The sequence below is a fragment of the Euleptes europaea genome, chromosome 8 (genome assembly GCF_029931775.1).
Source record: "Euleptes europaea isolate rEulEur1 chromosome 8, rEulEur1.hap1, whole genome shotgun sequence".
Lineage (NCBI taxonomy): Eukaryota > Metazoa > Chordata > Lepidosauria > Squamata > Sphaerodactylidae > Euleptes > Euleptes europaea.
Genome location: NC_079319.1, coordinates 73,748,488 through 73,766,935, shown reverse-complemented (window position 1 = coordinate 73,766,935; position 18,448 = coordinate 73,748,488). Strand labels below are relative to the sequence as shown.

The window sequence follows — 18,448 nt, the reverse complement described above, 5'->3', positions numbered from 1 at the left end:
AAGGAGCAGGGTCATGGGGGAGGGTATGGTGGCTCTCAACAATCCTGGCTTATAGCAATCAGAAGCAGAAAAGGAATTTCTAACCCTTTTGTCGAAGATTCTTTCTTTTCTCTCCTCTAAACGATGGGAAACTTTACATGAGAAACTTACATGAGGAAGGATTGGTTAGACATCACAGTTCAGTGTGTGCAAAACACCTCAAGTGACTGTAAGATGACTCTGTGACGTTCTACGTTGTTTTTAACAGCAGTTCCATCTCAGGCTATCCATTCATTTCACCCAGTTATGTGCACTGCAGCTTCCATGTTTTGGCAAAATTGCACACACCTGTAACAAAAAGGAGTCTTGTGGTACCTTAAAGACTAACAGATTTATTGCAGCATAAACTTTCATAAGCTAGAATGCACTCCATCAAATGGCTGAAATGAGTCCTCAGTCAGTAGATAATCTGACAGATCTTTGCTAATTGAGGATTCACTTTAGACATCTCTCTGGCACAACAAAGCTTTTGCTGCAATAAATCTGTTAAGCATCAAGATGCCACAAAGCCTACCTGCCTGTCTGCCTTTTCCTTTTCCAGGTGCAATAGTCTAACTTGGCAATATCCTATAGGAATATGCATACCTATATGATGGAGGGGTGTGAGTGTTATATAAATGAAGCAAACCACACCTTTTTTGTTACTGAATCGACTATAGAGTATCCCCCCCCCCCCCCCAGATACATAGTCTGAACCTCCGGTAACAATTAATTGTTATTGAATCTTCATTTTTGTTCTCTTTTATTTAGGCAAATGAGATGCTTCTTTTCAACAAGAAAATTACTGCAGATGAAGCGTGTACCAGGGGACTTGTGACTGAAGTTTTTGCTGACAGTACTTTTCAGAGACAAGTTTGGACAAGGCTGAAAGCATATGCAAATCTACCTAAAAATGTATGTAATAACAATTCATGGTGGAATACTGCACATGCATCGTTAATAATTACTGTTAGGCATATATTTAGAGTTGTCTGCACTTCTTCAGTCACCAGTGCCTAGTGAAAATACCCATTGCCATATATTTGAGATGCCATTACATATTTTCACAACTTGTCTAAATCTTATGTGTAAAAAAGGACTTGAGCAGAAGCAGGCCAAAATAAGGTTGCCTATAGTTTGGAGGGGTAAAAATTTTTCCTATCCCTTTAGCAGAGGTAGTTTGCCATTGCCAACCTCCACATCACAACCCTAGTATTCCTTGGAGGTCTCCCATCCAAATACTTGCCAGGGCTGACCCTGCTTACCTTCTGAGATCTGAACGATCAGGCTAGCCTGGGGCTACCCAGGTCAGGGCTTACAGAATCATAGAATGTTAGAGTTGGAAGGGTCATCTAGTCCAACCCGTCCAACCCCCGCACAATGCAGGAAAGGTCATTGGAGATCCACAAGTTATAGAACCATTTAAATCTATCAGGTCTAACAGATATTGGATATGTTTGGGGTGGGCACATTTTAATGTTAGTCACATACAGTGCAATTATAAGCGTGTTTGCTCAACATCAAATCCCACTGAGCTCCTACTTGTGGATAAGTGTGTTTAGGATTACAGCTTTAGATGCCTGCCTTCTTTGCCTGAACAAGGCACTCTTGATTGGTCTTGGGGATTACAATGAAACATAGGTGTTTCAGACCATAAAGGTTGTGTCTAGCATTATTCATTCTTCTGCTTGGGTAGCTGAGGGTTGATGACATGTTGTGCTCTGTTGTGTGTGGGTGTAAAGTGCTGTCAAGTCGCAGCCGACTTATGGCGACCCCTTTTGGGGTTTTCATGGCAAGAGACTAACAGAGGTGGTTTGCCAGTGCGTTCCTCTGCACAGCAACCCTGGTGTTCCTTCGTGGTCTCCTATCCAAATACTAACCAGGGCTGACCCTGCTTAGCTTCTGAGATCTGACGAGATCAGGCTAGCCTGGGCTATCCAGGTCAGGGCTGTGCTCTGTTAGAGTACCCTTAAAAGGCAAGCCGATATGTTCTGCAGCCTCTAAGCAGTCTTTAAAAGTAGCTTCATGTACATATTAGGGGAGGGGCTGTGGCTCAGTGGTGGAGCCTCTGCTTGGCATGCAGAAGGTCCCAGGTTCAATCCCTGGCATCTCCAGTTAAAGGGACTAGGCAAATAGATGATGTGAAAGACCTCTGTCTGAAACCCTGGAGAGCCGCTACCGGTTTGAGGAAACAGTACTGACTTTGATGGACCACAGGTCTGATTCAGTATAAGGCAGCTTCATGTGTTCAATATCTATTTCTTGAGGTTACCAAAGCATGAATTATGGTTGCCTATTGCTCATTTGCCTTAATAAGCAGTCTTCTGGTGTTTAAGAGCTCTTTATGGCTCTGTAAAATTCACAATGCTTATACAACAAAATGATATCTTAAACCTAATTAAAAGATTGGTCACTCACTCTGCTTCTCTCAAAAATTAAGGATCAACACGATCATAATTCCTGAAACATATTATAGCTGCTATCCAATATTCTGCTTTGACTTCCATTATCTTTAAATTTTATAGCAAATATCCGCACAGAAGATAGCACTGCCGTCGCCCAAGTACAATATAATAATAAATCATCTTTAATACTCTTTGCCAAATGCATAACATAGACATTTGAGGACTAGCACATTCCTTTGCCCCCACCCACATGTTTAAAGAAAGAAAAGGGGGGGGGAGAATTTACCCATGCTTAATGGAATACAAAGCCTCTCTAGCAATCTGTAATCACTCACTTTAACCCTTCAGTTAACTGGAAAACGTAATAAGTGCTCTCTTGATGCACAAGAGCACTCAATATAATTTCAAGTTAAACAAAACTTTCAAATGAGTAATTAGAGATTCCTAGAGAGGCTTCCTGATGTTGCTGAAGCCCAAGGATTACAAACATTGTGCAGGTGAGAGCAAAATGTAGATGGTCTTTTAACAGCTCTCCCCTCCCAGCTCAAGCCTGTGGAATTTTGTACCCCTAGTCTTTCTCCCCCTTGCCATCAGCAGCCCTGTATGTTACTCTATAGACAGGGTTGCCAGCTCCGGGTTGGGAAATACCTGGAGAATTTGGGGGTGGAGCCTGAGGAGGGCAGGCTTTGGGAAGGAGAGGGACTTCAATGGGGTATTATGCCATAGAGTCCAACTTCCAAAGCAGCCATTTTCTCCCAGTAAATTTATATCTGTCACCTGGAGATTGGTTGTAATAGTGGAAGATCTCCAGCCACCACCTGGAGGTTGGCAACCCTATTTATAGAGCATATTATACTAGTTGACACCTAAAAATATAATAAATTGGGTTTTAACAGAAGAAAACTAATGAATGAATTCAGGGATCCCCAACCTTTTTTTAGCCTGAGGGCACCTTTGGGAATCTGACACAGCATGGTGTGGGCAACTACAAAATGGCTGCCACTGGAGATGGAGTCTTCAGTCACCCAGTGAAGATGCTTGTGCTGTGGTGGCAGCTGCTGCCAAAGAAACGTTTTAAAAAATCAAACCACCAATGGCCAATCAGAGGCCATGCTGGACAAAAGCCCCACCTGGCCTGATGCCAACGGGCACCGTGTCAGTGACCTCTGAACTAATGGATCAATTCTGAAAGTGGAGCCGAAATGTGCATAAACCACTATATAACTCCCATTCACCAGCGAGGCTTCTGCAGGACAACCGGCTGGTGACATTTGCAGGTGGATCATGTCCTTTTGATTTGAGAGATTAAGAATGGGTGGGTTTGTCTTCATCATTGAATATTTTTTTCCCATTTTCTTTTTTAATCCAGTCTCTAGCCATCTCTAAACAGTTAATGAGAAGTGTGGAAAAAGAAATCCTGCATGCAGTCAGTGTGCAAGAGAGTAAGCTGCTTCGGAAAAGCTTCTTTTCAGATATCTGCCTAAATGTTATTCAAAGCTTCTTCCAGAAGAGGTCAAAACTGTGATATTGACCAGAAATACATTCCAAATTCCATCACTGAATGTACATTTGTATTTACACTCTACATAAATTTTCGGCTTTTCTTACATGTGTCATGCATGTGGTGGGATGTCCTGATTACCAGATAGGTACATTTCTTGTCTAGGCACTTTTTTGTATGAATTGGCTCAGAAGTGCCAGTCAAGATCCTCCTGCAGCACTGAGTCAGAGGTGACCTGGAAACTCAGTGATTATGGGCAGCAGCAGCTCTACAAGTACCTACCCTCCAAAAGAGAGAGATGCTGATTCGGTTCCCTTTATCATGAGAAAGAGAGACCCTGCTCCAAATTCCTAGAAAAATTAGGGATCCGTTTTTGCATTAGCCATATGGACATGAGAGGGGCTCAAGCTCTGTCCTTACAAAGGACTTGTGGACCTGCCCCCTCCAAGTAGTCCTGGGATCCTAGTCTCAGAAATATTGCTCTAGTCCCATCTTCTAAATTCACCTGGAATCTAGCAGCAGAGTATAAGAAGTCTAAGAACACAAGTGTTGCTCATGTATCCTTCCTACTTCATTGTAAGCTGTTTGTGCAAAATGCCCTTTCACATAACGATCCCCAAAGTTCCCTGTTACGTGCCTGCTGTGACTGTGGCGGCAGAACAGCAGTTTTCTTGGGATCCCTATCGACTCCTGTGACAGCTATTCTACTGGTATAACTTTTATCACTTTATGTAATCTACTCACTGATTGAGTGAAAGCTTTTTTTAATCTGCCTTGGTCTCCAATGAGAAAGATGGACTATCGATGAAAATAATAATAATAATAAATGTTATCCTTATTTTAAACATTTGTGTCTGTATAAGCTAACACTCAATAAAGGAAGCCACAGCCTTCAATTTGCAAGATCTGAGCAAGGCTGTCAAAGACAGGACATTTTGAAGGACTTCCATTCATAGGGTCGCCATGAGTTGGAAGCGACTTGACAGCACTTAACACACACACAAGCTAACACAGATGAAACACCAATGTCATTACAGCAATTGTGCAAAGTGCACTTTGAGTGCTTCCTCAAGATTAAAAAACAACCAACTTCCTGAAAATAAAAAAGCTATTCTAGGAAAGTATTGACTGGCGTCATGGCACCCATGGGTGCTGCAATGGGGACCTCTGGATTAAACCTTCTCTTTCTTCCCTATCTGAGCCTAAAATGTATGGATGGAACAGAACACCCTTGGGATACCATTTGGCAGGGGAATCCTGCCACCCTGATACTGAGCAAGCTGGCCAACTAATAGGATCTTTCATCCACACCCACCTGATGATCATTTCATTACTACTTTTCTACACCAGAACTAGTTGCATAATTATCAGAGATTTCCTTGGTCTGTTTTACAACTCATTCCGTCTGCTGTTTTTTTAAAAACTGATAGCATGATTTACTGTTCTCAGCTTTATTTTGGAGTTATGTGCTCCATTTTTCTTCCCAGAGAGCCAACAGGTTTTTAAAAAGAGTATTGCCTTATTCATATTTGAATTCCTCCCTGCAGAATAATGATAAATATTTGATAGGGCAGAGTAAACAATACAGGTGCTTTTGTGCTGTTCAAAAGTGTATTATGCAGATTGCACATGTGCATAATATAATCAAGTTGAAGAATCTGGGATTTTTTTAATGTGACTATATATGGGATTACTTAGATCTGAATTTATCTGTAAATTTTTCCTCCCATCTTCTACTTTCTTACGTTTTTAAAAAAGATTTTATTTTCCTTATAGATAGTAAAATCATGAAAAGAAACATATAACAATGCATCGAAAGAAAATTTATATTCATTAGAAATTATTTCTATTATATTTTAATTGAAACCAGGCTGAGCCACGGAACGTGGTGATGCCCATTAGTCATAATAACTAACTGGAATTTGCTTGTTTGGAGACAGTTATGTTTCATTAGTATTAGATACTGGAGACAAATAATGGAGAGGTCTGCTGTCTTTATGGTCTACCTGGAGGTATCTAAGTAGCTACTGTTGAAAACAGTATGCTAGACTAAATGCACTCCTGATCTGGTTCTCTAGAGTGCTGATGTGATCTAACAGAGCTGCCACTGCTGAGCTATCTGTCACATTTGAGGTGGTTTCACGATTTGGGGGCAGTCTGAAATTGGGTGGTATGATTTTTTTAATACCCCACAATTTTTCACTCATTTCAGTAATTTTTCACTCGTTTCAGCAAGAGGGTGCAATATTGTTCTCAAGGGAGTGGGTGTCAGGGAAGACGAAATGTGTCACTGTTGCTGAATCAACCAAGCCAATGGCTCCTTTCAGCTGCATTTACTGAGTGGTGGGTGAAAATGTGCATTATGGAATGCAGATATTTAAGGCAGCACAATCCTTTCAGTAGATTTATTCAAACAGTATATGCTTCTAGGGCTAGATTCACAGCACTTGGTGGAGACAATGAAATGCCAGCACAATATTGCAACACAGGCTACATTGGCCCAGTTGCCTCCCTATCAGGGACAAATATTTTCCCACCCTCCTTCCATTCCAACAACACAACCCTCAGATGCTCCCATCACTTTTATAACTGTAATTAGAACTTTAAAAAGAAGTGTGGTTTAATTCAACAAAGAGGGATGGGGAATCAAAGCAGGACACGCATGTTCCAAACTCAGGCTTAGACAACACCACATAAAGTCAGAACCAAAGAGGTGATTAGAGTCTTTTAGGGTCTCCCTGGGGCCTTCTGCAAGTCTCTCACACTCTGCTGCGGCTTGGACGGCTCTCTGGGGTGGTGCTGCAGATCTCTGGAGGCTCCTTCTCTGGTCACTCTGTTCTCTGCCCTCAGACCCAGATGGCTTCTGTTTCCTTTTCTCTCTTCAGAGCTCTCTTCAGGCTTCCTCTCCGGGACAAAATGCTCCCCCCCACCCCCCACTGCAAAACAGAACCAAGCCCACCGAATCTACATGCACATGGAGTTTACAACATGCATGCGTGCATGTCATTCATACTTGACAGGCCTGCTGTGTGTGTGTGTGTGTGTTAAGTGCCGTCAAGTAGCTTCTGACTCATGGCAACCCTATGAATGAAAGTCCTTCAAAACATCCTATCTTTGACAGCCTTGCTCTGGTCTTGCAAATTGAGGGCTGTGGCTTCCGTTATTGAAGCAATCCATCTCTTTTTGGGTCTTCCTCTTTTCCTGCTGCCCTCAACTTTTCCTAGCATGACGGTCTTTTCCAGTGACTCTTGTCGTCTCATGACGTGACCAAAATACGACAGCCTCAGTTTAGTCATTTTAGCTTCTAGGGTCAGTTCAGGCTTGATTTGATCTATAACCCACTGATTTGTTTTTTTTGGCCGTCCAGGGTATCCGTAACACTCTCCTCCAACAACACGTTTCAAAGGAATCTGTTTTCTTCCTATCTGCTTTCTTCAATGTCCTGCTGTGGGAAACATTAATTAAACTCTTGCGTACACACGCAGCCATCAGAGCCTGGAGCTGTCCAATCTTGCACAAGCTTCGCGAACTTGTGCCGCGCGTTTCAAACAACCGACAACCCGCCGAACGCGGCTCCGCTCCGCCCAACGGGATGCATCGTGCTGTTTTAGGATTAGGCCGACTCCCCCAGCCACGCCGCCTCTCCTCGGCGCAGCACGACCGCCACGCCTCCCAGCAGCAACTTGTCCGTCTTGTTGGAATATCTGTCGTGGGGATATTCCTGTGTTTAGCAGAGTGCCTTAAGCTTAGCAGCAGCAGAAGCTACACGTGCGTGTGTGTGTGTGAAAGGAAATAAAAAGGAGCAGTCGTTTGCTCTAATCAAACTAAAGTACATTTATTGTTGAAAGACACCTTGGATAGGAAAGGACAAACAAGGGTTCTCTATCCTGATCTATCTTGCTAATTCTCTAGGTATAAATTCCTGGGTTTAGCAGAGTGCCTTAAGCTTAGCAGCAGCAGAAGCTACACGTGTGTGTGTGTGTGTGTGTGTGTGAAAGGAAATAAAAAAGAGCAGTCGTTTGTTCTAATCAAACTAAAGTACATTTATTGTGGAAATACACCTTGGATAGGAAAGGACAAACAAGGGTTCTCTATCCTGATCTATCTTGCTAATTCTCTAGGTATAAAAGGGGATCTGCCTTCCACTCCATCTTGGGGTGGGAAGGCCTGGACGCGCGGAGCGCCCAGCTGTAGGTCTTGCTTGGATGATGGGCGAAAGGGAAGAGAGAGAGAAGGGAAGTTTCCCTGACAATACATCCTCTAAACATCAAAGGGGCAGGAAATGAGGGCAAGGGGTAACTAGAGATGACCTCCCCCTGCCCTGTCTATCGATCTGACTTTGTGGGCAGGCAAGTGGCACCGTCCTCGAAGGGCAGATTTTCCAACACGTCTCTCTCTCTCCCCCCCCCCCCATTCTGGTCTCTGCAGCATCGCTCGCTTCTTTGCACAGACTCAACCCCCGCCCCCCGCCCCCCGCCCCTCTCGGGCCAGCCGGCGCCACCGCGAGCGCGCGCCCTGCAGCAGGCCGCCGCCTCAACCGCCCGCAGTTTTCCCAGGCCCAGGAGCCCGCCTTTTCCTCCTTCCCCTCCCCCCCCCCCGTCAGGGCAGCTCCTCCCCTCGGGCCTGTCGGCGCGAACGAGCCCGGCTCCCGCGGAGGGACTCCATCCTCGCCCTCTCATTGGCCAGGTAGGGGGCCGGTAGATTCCGGGGCGGTTGTGGCGGTGGTTTTGTTGCCGGCTTCTCCCTCACGATGTTCTCCTCAGCCACCGAGGCCGTCCAGTTCCTGACCCGGAGCCTTTTGCGCCCTCGCCGCCCGCCCTGCCGGGTGAGGTGAGAGCGCCTAGCCGGGGCGAGGCTCCTTCGTGCGGGGTGGGGGGCAGGGAGAGAAGGGGGGGGGGAGAAGGAGCGTGTTTGCGGAGAAAATTTCTGGCGCGGGTCTCTCTCTCTTATTCATGGAAGGTTTTGCATGGGGTTTGCCACTCTTTAGATGCACTTTCCCCCCAATCCATATTCTCAAAACTCAATAATAAGCCGCCATGCAGAGTTTTAAGAATTCAGACGGGGGAAATGTGCATCGATAGAGTGGCAAATCCAATGCAAAACCTTCCATGAATAATGGAAGTGGGCGTGGGGGGACTCGGAGGAAAGCAGAGGGGGCTGTCTGGCCCCTAGCCTTCTTCCGCGCCCCCCTCCAGTTAAACTGCCAGTTTGTGATGAAGCAGTAATAAGGGGTCAAGGTCCTTTTCGAAAAGGCCGGTCGTGGTTTTTATATATATAATCAGAGCATACAATTGATACTCTTTTGTATTTTCTTTTATTGTGGTTGTTTGTTTTGTTTTATGTTATAAAAATTATAACTAAAATTATAAATAAAAGAAAATACAAGAGTATCAATTGTATGCTCTAGTTAATACATTCTTAGTTACATAATTATAATATTCAAAAATCAAAAATACCCTTTTGATCCACCACCCACCTTAAAAAGTGACCCATCACCAGACTTCCGAAGAAGTGTCTGAACAGTTTTAACGCTTGCATTATTAACAGTATAATAGAAAGATAATTAAACTTATTTCTATAACTCACTAACTAAAGTAGTAAAATCCATTTTTGCCAGTTTATCCCAATATGTGACGGCCTTTGCCCAAGTTTTTTTGAATTCTTCCATATCTTTTCCATGTAGGAATTCTGTTAATTTGGCCATCCAGGTCTGTGTTTTTAAACTGCAAAGCGATTTATCAGTAATGAAGCCGCATCATTGGTCTATCGAAGTCAATTCAATTTATTACTGTCATTGACCAGCAAAGCAGATATGCAAAAAGGATTAACGTTGATTAAAAAGATGAAATATTGCAATATATCTTTCCATAAAAATTTTTCCAAAAAAATGTTTACAATAAAATTAATATTTGCTTATTATAACCCATTCAGCAACCTATCAAAGTCAGTATTGTCTAGTCGCGGAGTTTGATGTTTGACCTTCTGTGCTACTGGATCATAACTGCTACCTTCCAATGTTTAATTTATAGACAGTCCCTTCCAAGTAGAAAGTTAGATGTTCAGGAGAAAGTTCGTAGCCTAGCAATACGGGACATACTAGTTTTCTATGTCTAGGGATTATATACATGATGTTTAAAGATATATATATATATATATACATCATCCATACATTACAGCCTTGCTGTGGGAAACCCTGAAGAAACAGGTGTGGACAATGCAGCAAGCATCAGAGGTGCAGCTGCCCACATTTGCCGGGCATGATATGTAACTCCTTTTATTTTGCTTTAAAACATAGGCTGGCAAACATGGCTCCAGGAAGCCCCAGCCCTGCAGATAGCTTTGTATAAATGACAATATTAACAATATAAATGCAACATCCAGCTAAACCAACACATAATATCATAAAAATCATCAAATATGTCCAAAGTTCAGCATAATATGAGAGAGTCTGCCCACCCCTGCCTCTTGTAGTGTGAGCATGCCAGAGAATTGGGGGCAGCATTAAGGACTGTCTCATGTTGCATTGGGTTGCAGAACCAGAGCTGTTTAATAATTGAAGATCTCCTCAGCCCTCCTTCAGGTTGCAGCAGCAGAAGAATGGAGACAGGGATTGGAGGGATCAACTTGCTGGTGGTCCCTGGCCCAAAGAATTTCTGGCTGTCCTTTTCGGCTCTGGCCTCAGCCTGGTGAAACTCTCTCTAGTGAGACCAGGACCCTGCGAGACTTGATGTAATTTCGCAGGGCCTGCCAGACCAAGATGTTCCACCTGGCCTATGGTTGAGGACAGCGACGGTTTACATCTTTCTGGCCTCCCTCCCTTTGGCCCTCCCTGCTTTTTTAGCTATTATTATTTACATGTGCCTATTCCTAATCCCCATCCCTTTCTTTATTGAGATTGTCTGGTTTTTTTCCTTCCTTCCTTCCCCTCTGGTTAGCCCTCCCCCCATTGTGATGGTTTAAAGGTGTGGATAATTTTAATAGATGTTGGAGAATGTTTAACTGTAACTTGTTATGCTCTTATTTGTTGGAATATGTTGTAAACTGCCCTGAGCCTGACCTGGCTGGGGAAGGGCGGGATAGAAACCAAGTAAATAAATAAATGATGAGTATCAAAGCTCAGTATAACATGAGAGACCTCCCTGAGTTCCCTGCAGTTTACGGAAGTAATATGGAGGGGGATCTACAAGCTACTACATCAGGCCAGGACGGGAATCACCAGAGCTACAAGGGCACTTGCCACTGGCAATTTGTGAATGGATTTTTGAAAGGCTGCAGCTCAGTGGTAGAGCATCTGCTCTGCATGCAGAAGGTCCCAGGTTCAATCCCTAGCATCTCCAGTTAAAAAGATTAGGTGGCGGGTAATGTGAAAGTCCTCTACCTGGGACCCTGAAGAGCCACTGTTAATCATGATACAATGTGTGGTATCAGTGCAATGCATTGATATGCTAGTGTCCTGATTTGGTATAAGGTAGCTTCATGTGTTCATGTGGCAATAATTGGTAAATAACTTTGCAGGTTAACAGTGCCATCTTGATCAGAAGAGTACCTTTCTAAAACTCATTGATTTCAGTGGACTTAGAAGGGTGTAACTGCATAGTTTGGCACTGCAACAGCATTACTGATGTTATCTGTAATAATACTGATGCCTCTCATTGGGCAAGCTGTTGTGCAAGCGCAAAGTTTATCCTCTCAAAATCATCTAGCAGGTAGTATCTGAGTAAGAATGATTTAAAGCTTGAAAATATTCCTGATCGGTGTATTCAGTGTTACGTGTCAGAGATACCTATTCAATTATTATTTGCAATGTAATTAATTACAAACAATGCAATTCCCTGTCATTCATGTCTCTGCCATTCTGTGCATATTTTTTTTTTTTTTTTTTAGTTTTGGAGTATTCTTTGGAGAACATATATTGCTGCCTCTACAACTCCGGCTGGAGTGAGCTCATTTAGCCCGATAGTGTTGAATAGCTGTGCTGCTATCTCCCCATTGAACTCAGGTCATTTATTATGTGTGGTTGGGACTTTCATTGTCACTAATACTTGCTAGAGCATCCCAAAATCCTTGAGAATTCATGCATCATTGATGTGTGTACAGGAGCTCAAATGTGGGGAAGACTGCCTACAAGGAAGCAGGGGAGAACCTAGAGGTTCCTACAGTTGGGGGGGGAGGGAAAAAATCTAATACTAATTCCTTCAGAAAACCTGCATGCTAAAGAACATGGAAAGAGAGGGGATGTTTTGTGAAATATTGGGGGGGGGGGAGAAGAATCTTAATAATGTGCAATGTGTCACTAAAATTGGCCTCTCTGTTAAAAAACTAGAAAGAATCAAATGTAACGCTGATTTTTAGAATGGGATCGGTGTGGGTGTTTAGGAAATTATAGGTCAGTTAGCCTAATGCAGGGATCCCCAACCTTTTGGAGCCTGTGGGAACAGTTGGAATTCTGATACATCATGGTGGGTGTAGTCACTACATGGCTGCCACAAAATGCCTACTGAAGGAGGTGCAACAGCTTACCTTTAGTCACACAGTGAAGATCCTTGTGCTGTGGTTGCAGCTGCTGCCAAAGCAACATTTAAAAATATCTCCACAGCCTATCAAATCTCCAATGTAATCAGAAGCCGTGTTGGAAAAAAGACCCACATGGAACCACCCACTTTCTAAAAACGTTTGGCAGGTGCCAGTAAATGTGTTAGTGGGTGCTGTGGGGACCCCTGGCCTAATGCCTGTTCTGAGTAAATTGTTTAAAGCTTGTTGAACACAGAATGATGGGCAGAGCAATCCTGAAGGGGAGGCCGAAAGGGGATTGGAGCTGGCATGACCCCTGCGCCGGCGTTAGTGCCACTAGTGCCGGCTAAACTGGCACTAATGCCGGTGCAGGGCCACTTATGTCGGTGTTGGAGAGCTACATGGTAGCATCACGCATGGGCGCTGGCACAGTCATTGCTGCAGCGTTTCCCCGGGGCTTGTGCTGGTGCCAAAGAGGGCGTTCCCGGGGGGCAGACTTTAGTCAGCTCCCTGAGGCCTTTCGCTCTGGGGATGCCTTGTTTTGTCGGTGCAAACTTGTGCCTGCACAAATGGAGACGTAACCCCATGAAACTCAATGGAAGAGTTTCAAAGAATTTTTTTAAATTACATGTTGAGCTTGCTGCGCCAAGGCAGCAAGCCACTCAGGAGGCGGCGCAGCAGCGTCATCCCTAGACCTGCCCCAACTACCTGCCCCCCGGACTGCTTTGTAAGTGTATACAGGGCTATTTTAGTGAGAGTACTCACCAGTACTGAGTACCAGCGCCTTTTGGGCCGGCTCTCCCATATCCTGAGGGAGAAATTGGTGGAAATCTTCCCAACTTTACATATGGATACTGGCACTTTTTAATATTATAGTTTCATAAAAAGAAGTTCTGCATCACCAGCCCTTAGCAGTCCTTCAAAAGTGTTAATGAATTTGTGGATAAGAGTGGGACAGGAGGCTTCATATATGACAACTACCAAAAAGCTTTTGATGGAGTCGGTCGCCAACGACTCCCGAGTAAACTTAGCACATGGGATAAGGGGAGGTATCTTCTCTTGGGTTAATAACTGGTTAGGAAGGGAGGGTAGGAGTAAATGGGCAGTTTTCATAATGGAAGGAAGTAAACAATGGATTCTCTTAGGGTTCTGTAGTAGGATCATTTCTATTTAATTTGTTCATAAATTGTGCGAGCAGTGAAATGACAAAATTTGAGGATGACACCAAATTATTCAGAATGGTGAACACATAAGTGGGTTGAAAGGAGTTCCAAGCGGATCAATGCAAGTTGAGTGAACAGGCAACAGCATGGAAAGTGGTATGTGTAAAGAGATGCATAGTGAGGAAAAAAACTTCACATATGTGCTAATAGGTACTGAAATGGTGGTGACTGAGCAGGAAAGATATCTTGGGGTGATGGTGGATAGTTCAATTAAAATGTCAGTTTACTGTGTGGCAGCAATTCTGTGTAAAGAGCAAATTCATTCCTAGGGAGTCAAAATAAAATATTGTAATGCCCTTTATAGATCTATCTGTTATGATCTCAGAAATATCATGGTAGAGCTGGAAAAGGTACAGAAAAGAGCAATCAAAATAGCTGTCATGCGGACAAGAAAATCTGAATTTTTCCCAACCACACTGCAGCAATTTACTGAGATCTTTCCCAAAACTTTGGAGCAAGGCAGGTTTGAGAAAGATTGAAGGAAGCTGGGAAAACTCTGAAAGATGCATGAAAGCCCTACACTGTTGTGGGGAAGCTGGAAAAAAAACCTCACTTCCTAACAGTTTTGAACCTGGGGCAGATAACCCATGTTGAACTGTCTAGGTGGCTTTAAAAGGTAAACTCAGGGAGGGTAGATCCATCAGCGGTTATTACCCATGGTGATTAAATGAGGCTTTTGTGTTCAGAGAAAGTGCCATCCCTCTGAAAGAGAATTGCTGGAGGTCAACAGCAGGGAGAATGTTTGGCCTCTGTGCCTTTGTTGTGGACCAGCTAGGGCATTTCGTTGGCCGTTGTTTCTCCGACCCAACAGGACTCTTCTTATGTTCTTAATCCGGTGGAGATGAATTTGCATTAGGGATCACCTATTTTATTTTCTCTCTTGGGTGGAAATTTAAGGCTGGACCAACAATTGGTTGGGTTAAAATCCCAGAACTGTTATCCATTTATAATCCCTGTCTTCAAATGTAAGCAATACTGGGGTATTTTAACCACATCCTCATGTTGATTATCTTGAATCTTTCACAGTTTACTATGTTGCTTTGTGAAACTGTGAACTGTCTGTTACAGAAAACCCTGCTATTGATTATATGGTTAGTTACTCTGTCATGAAAGACAGATGAGTCATAAGACCGTGATCTTACCAGAGGTTTCCCCCCATGTTTTCCATTTTATTTCATTTCCCCCAATTTCTAAATCACCCCTTTATCAAGTGAACAAAGCAGCCGTTCGAGTAACTGTAGGAGTTATCCCAGGATAACATGACAGTGTAAGCGGAGATCTAGTGGGGACAAGGTTGCCAGCCCCCCCCCCCCCCCGGTGTAGGGGCAATCTCCAGATCCTATTTCCCACAGCTGCTCAGAGTGGTGGCAGGAGAAATATTAAAAAAACTTGGCCGACAATGTGACATGACTAATGAAGGGGGACCCAGAAGTGAAGTCAGTCCTGTCTAGGAAATGCCAGAATGTCTATAACAATTCCTAGAGAGATCTGAAGAAGTGAGCTGTGGCTCACGAAAGCTCATACCCTACCAGAAAATATTTTTGTTAGTCTTGAAGGTGCTACTGGATTCTTGCCCTTTTCTACTAATTCCTAGAGAGGTGTGACATCACTTGTGGGAAAGTGTCACTGACAGCCACACCCCAATGTCCTTGTCCCCCCCCCCCCGGGTCTCCCTCTGGCAACCCTCAGCAGGAAATATGTTATTAAAATAAATTTAGCACTAGTTACATGTGCATTAAACACTGTACACTTGCTGGGATATCTGTTTAGAAGTAGTACTTGAAAGGCTACTTTTAATGCCACCAAACCCTCTGACCTATCATCTTCTGACTCTTCATGATCTTCTAAAACTTAAATCACTGTTGCAGCATTGTAACGTTCTGCATTTTCAGCAACTGATCTTTTGACTGTCAAAGTTATTTTAAGCTAACCATTCAAGGCTTAATTATGGCGAGGAGACCCACAGATGTTTTAGAAAAATAAGTAATTGTAGGGTTCTGTGTACCAAATCACAATGAGAAAACAGGTTTTTAGCATATAATTTATTGTTAAGTTTTAAGAAAGAGGTGGGAAAGAACCATTATAGGCTTTAGGTCACATAGTGCACAGACTTAGAATTACCATTATCACCCTCCCTCCCCCCCTCCAAAAAAAAAATCAAGATTGTCTTTTAACAAGAGTCCACACATTAAGTCTTGCTACAGAAACTATGGCCTTTTATGCTTGGCTGTTTCCCTCATGGTCACCCTTCTGACGACTTCGATCTTTGTTTTGATTATGCATGCCGTTTCCCACCATCAGAGGTCCCCCTGCATTTCCCTGTGTTTTACCTGCATTTTCAAATTTGAGATAAAGCAGGTCTCTCAAAATGCGGGCAAAATGCGAGGAAACACAGGGGGAGAGCGAGGCGACCTCTGACGGTCAGAAACGGCACGCATAATCAAAACAAAGACCAAAGTCGTCGGAGGGTGACCGCGAGGGAAACAGCCAAGCATAAAAGGCCTACATAAGCACAATAACATTCTGCATATTCACTGTTCATTTTGGTTAATTTTGGTTAACATTAACCAGTTGCAAATATAAAAGGGAAGAAAGAAAAATCCTGAACTAAGGGCTAACCCCTTAGTAAAGTCATGGAACAGGAATCCGGTGGTGCTTTTTAAATTTAAAAATTCTTTGACAGGATCACAGAAGTGGTAAGGGAAGGGTCTCCTTGCTATTTCTTCAATCTCACCCACCCAAAACGACTTTTCCTGTTAATGAAGAGCTGTCAGGGTACTGTTATGGGTGTCTTTCTGTAATCCGTGGTGGTTGGTGTTGCCAGGTCCCTCTTCACCACCGGCAGGAAGTTTTTGGGGCCTGAGGATGGTGGGGTTTGGGGAGGGGTGGGACTTCAATGCCATAGAGTCCAATTGCCAAAGCGGCCATTTTCTCCAGATGAACTGATCTCTGTCTGCTGGAGATCAGTTGTAATAGCAGGAGATCTCCAGCTATTACCTGGAAGTTGGCAACCCTGTGGTGGTGTAATAGGGCCATTCAGTGGTACATGTAATAGAAGGAGATAAACTACTTGGTCTGTTGTTCTGGTTTTTTTAAAATCTCCTACCATAACTTCTTGCCTAGATTTATGCTATTTGCATGCAATTCATTTTAAAATGAAAGGGTCTTACAGAGTGACAGTGCAATCTCAAATAGAGTTACACCACTTTAAGCCCAAGCACTTGAGTAGCTTTAAACCCATGCACTTGAGTAGCTTGAGTAACTCTGTTTAGGATTGCACTGTAAATGTAGTTAATTCAGTTCTTTGAAGGGATACGTTCAGGTTATGCCCACAGAAATGTATTTTTTTTTCACATGAAGCAATCAATAGGGTTTAAAAACATCTGTGTGTAAAGTGCTGCCAAGTCACAGCCGACTTACGGTCACCCTTTATGGGCTTTTTAAAGCAAGAGAAGTGGGTAATATACCACACTGAATTTAACTGATAATGGGATTTGGAGAATGGTAGTGTGCTTATTTCCTCTGAAGCTGTGCTGCTGCTGAGAATCACTAGTCTCAAATGTATTATAAAACTACTGTCTTTTCAGTATTACCCTCAGCTGGTGATACTTTGAGGAGCTGATGAAAGTCAATTAAACAGCCTCTCCTTTACCTGCATTTTAGTCACACGTTTGGATTTTTTGTAACTGCTTCCTTTGCCTTAGGTTATCATTTTGGCATGCACAAAGGCCTCTGATTAATTTGGAATATTGACATAATGCATAGCAAACACTCTTTTAAAGCACAGACATTTTGTTTTATGTTTATTTCACTTTCTAACCTCTAGGAATCCAGCTGAGTAATAGCATTGGAAATAGTAACAGCTGAGTAAATCCAAGGTACTCTAATACTCATTAGAATATATACCCTTCAGAATGAATTAGAGTACTCCAGAACTCATGAAGTATAAGCCATCCAAAACAAGAATACCATCCAGAGCTTTTAAAAAAAGCTCAGGCTGTAATTCTGATCAGTTTTTACTGGAATGGAATTTCACAGTTGCAGAGTGTCAGTCCAGAATTGCTCTTTCTGTGTCCTCACGGTTTGATCTTGGTATATGATTGGTAATTGCAAGAGGACTTTGTTTTAGCTTAAAGATTGTGATGGAGCACAACAGAAGAAGTGGCCCCTAAAGTGAACTCTGACTCACAAAAAGTGATGCTGGAATAAATGTTGTTAGCCGTTCAGGTGCCGCTGGTCTTCCCTTTTATTTTGCTACAATAGACTAACATGGCCACTTCTTTGGCCCTTTTTGGGCCTAAGACTGCAAATCATAGTTCTTCAAGAGGTGATAGGAAATGGTTCCTGTAGCCTTGAGGTTCGGTACACATGGGACACATTGTATGGAAAGCTTGGATAACTACTTACTAAGGTGTACACGTTGAGTATCTCTTATCCAGAATGCTTGGGACCTGAAGTGGTCCGTATTTCGGATCTTTCCATATATCGGAATATTTTGGAATTTTTGCATAAGCATAATGAGATATCTTGGGGATGGGACCCAAATTCATTCATGTTTTATATACACCTTTATCCACATAGCCTGAATGTAATTTTAAACAATATTTTTAATAATTTTGTATACATTGAACCATCAGAAAGCAAAGGTATAACTATCTCACCAGAATACCTGTATCAGCTGTTAAACAAGAGCAACAACAAACAGCAAACTAACTAGCAAAGGCAGGCTTTCAGTCTCCACTTATTTTGCAGTGTACACTGTATTTTATTTTTTTAGGTGAGATAAAACA

General features: G+C 43.0%; 2 protein-coding genes across 2 annotated transcripts in view; both read left to right on the top strand.

The window, feature by feature from the left end:
- The window catches only part of LOC130482149 (enoyl-CoA delta isomerase 2-like), a 37,604-nt gene extending 33,656 nt beyond the window's left edge, over positions 1-3,948 (top strand). The window contains exons 8-9 of the mRNA XM_056854964.1: positions 790-933; positions 3,793-3,948. Coding sequence (XP_056710942.1) covers positions 790-933; positions 3,793-3,948 — 300 coding nt within the window. The remainder of the gene's footprint in view (positions 1-789; positions 934-3,792) is intronic.
- A 4,638-nt stretch (positions 3,949-8,586) lies between these two features.
- The window catches only part of LOC130482025 (enoyl-CoA delta isomerase 2-like), a 56,723-nt gene continuing 46,861 nt past the window's right edge, over positions 8,587-18,448 (top strand). The window contains exon 1 of the mRNA XM_056854832.1: positions 8,587-8,610. The gene's annotated coding sequence lies outside the window, so the exon portion shown is untranslated. The remainder of the gene's footprint in view (positions 8,611-18,448) is intronic.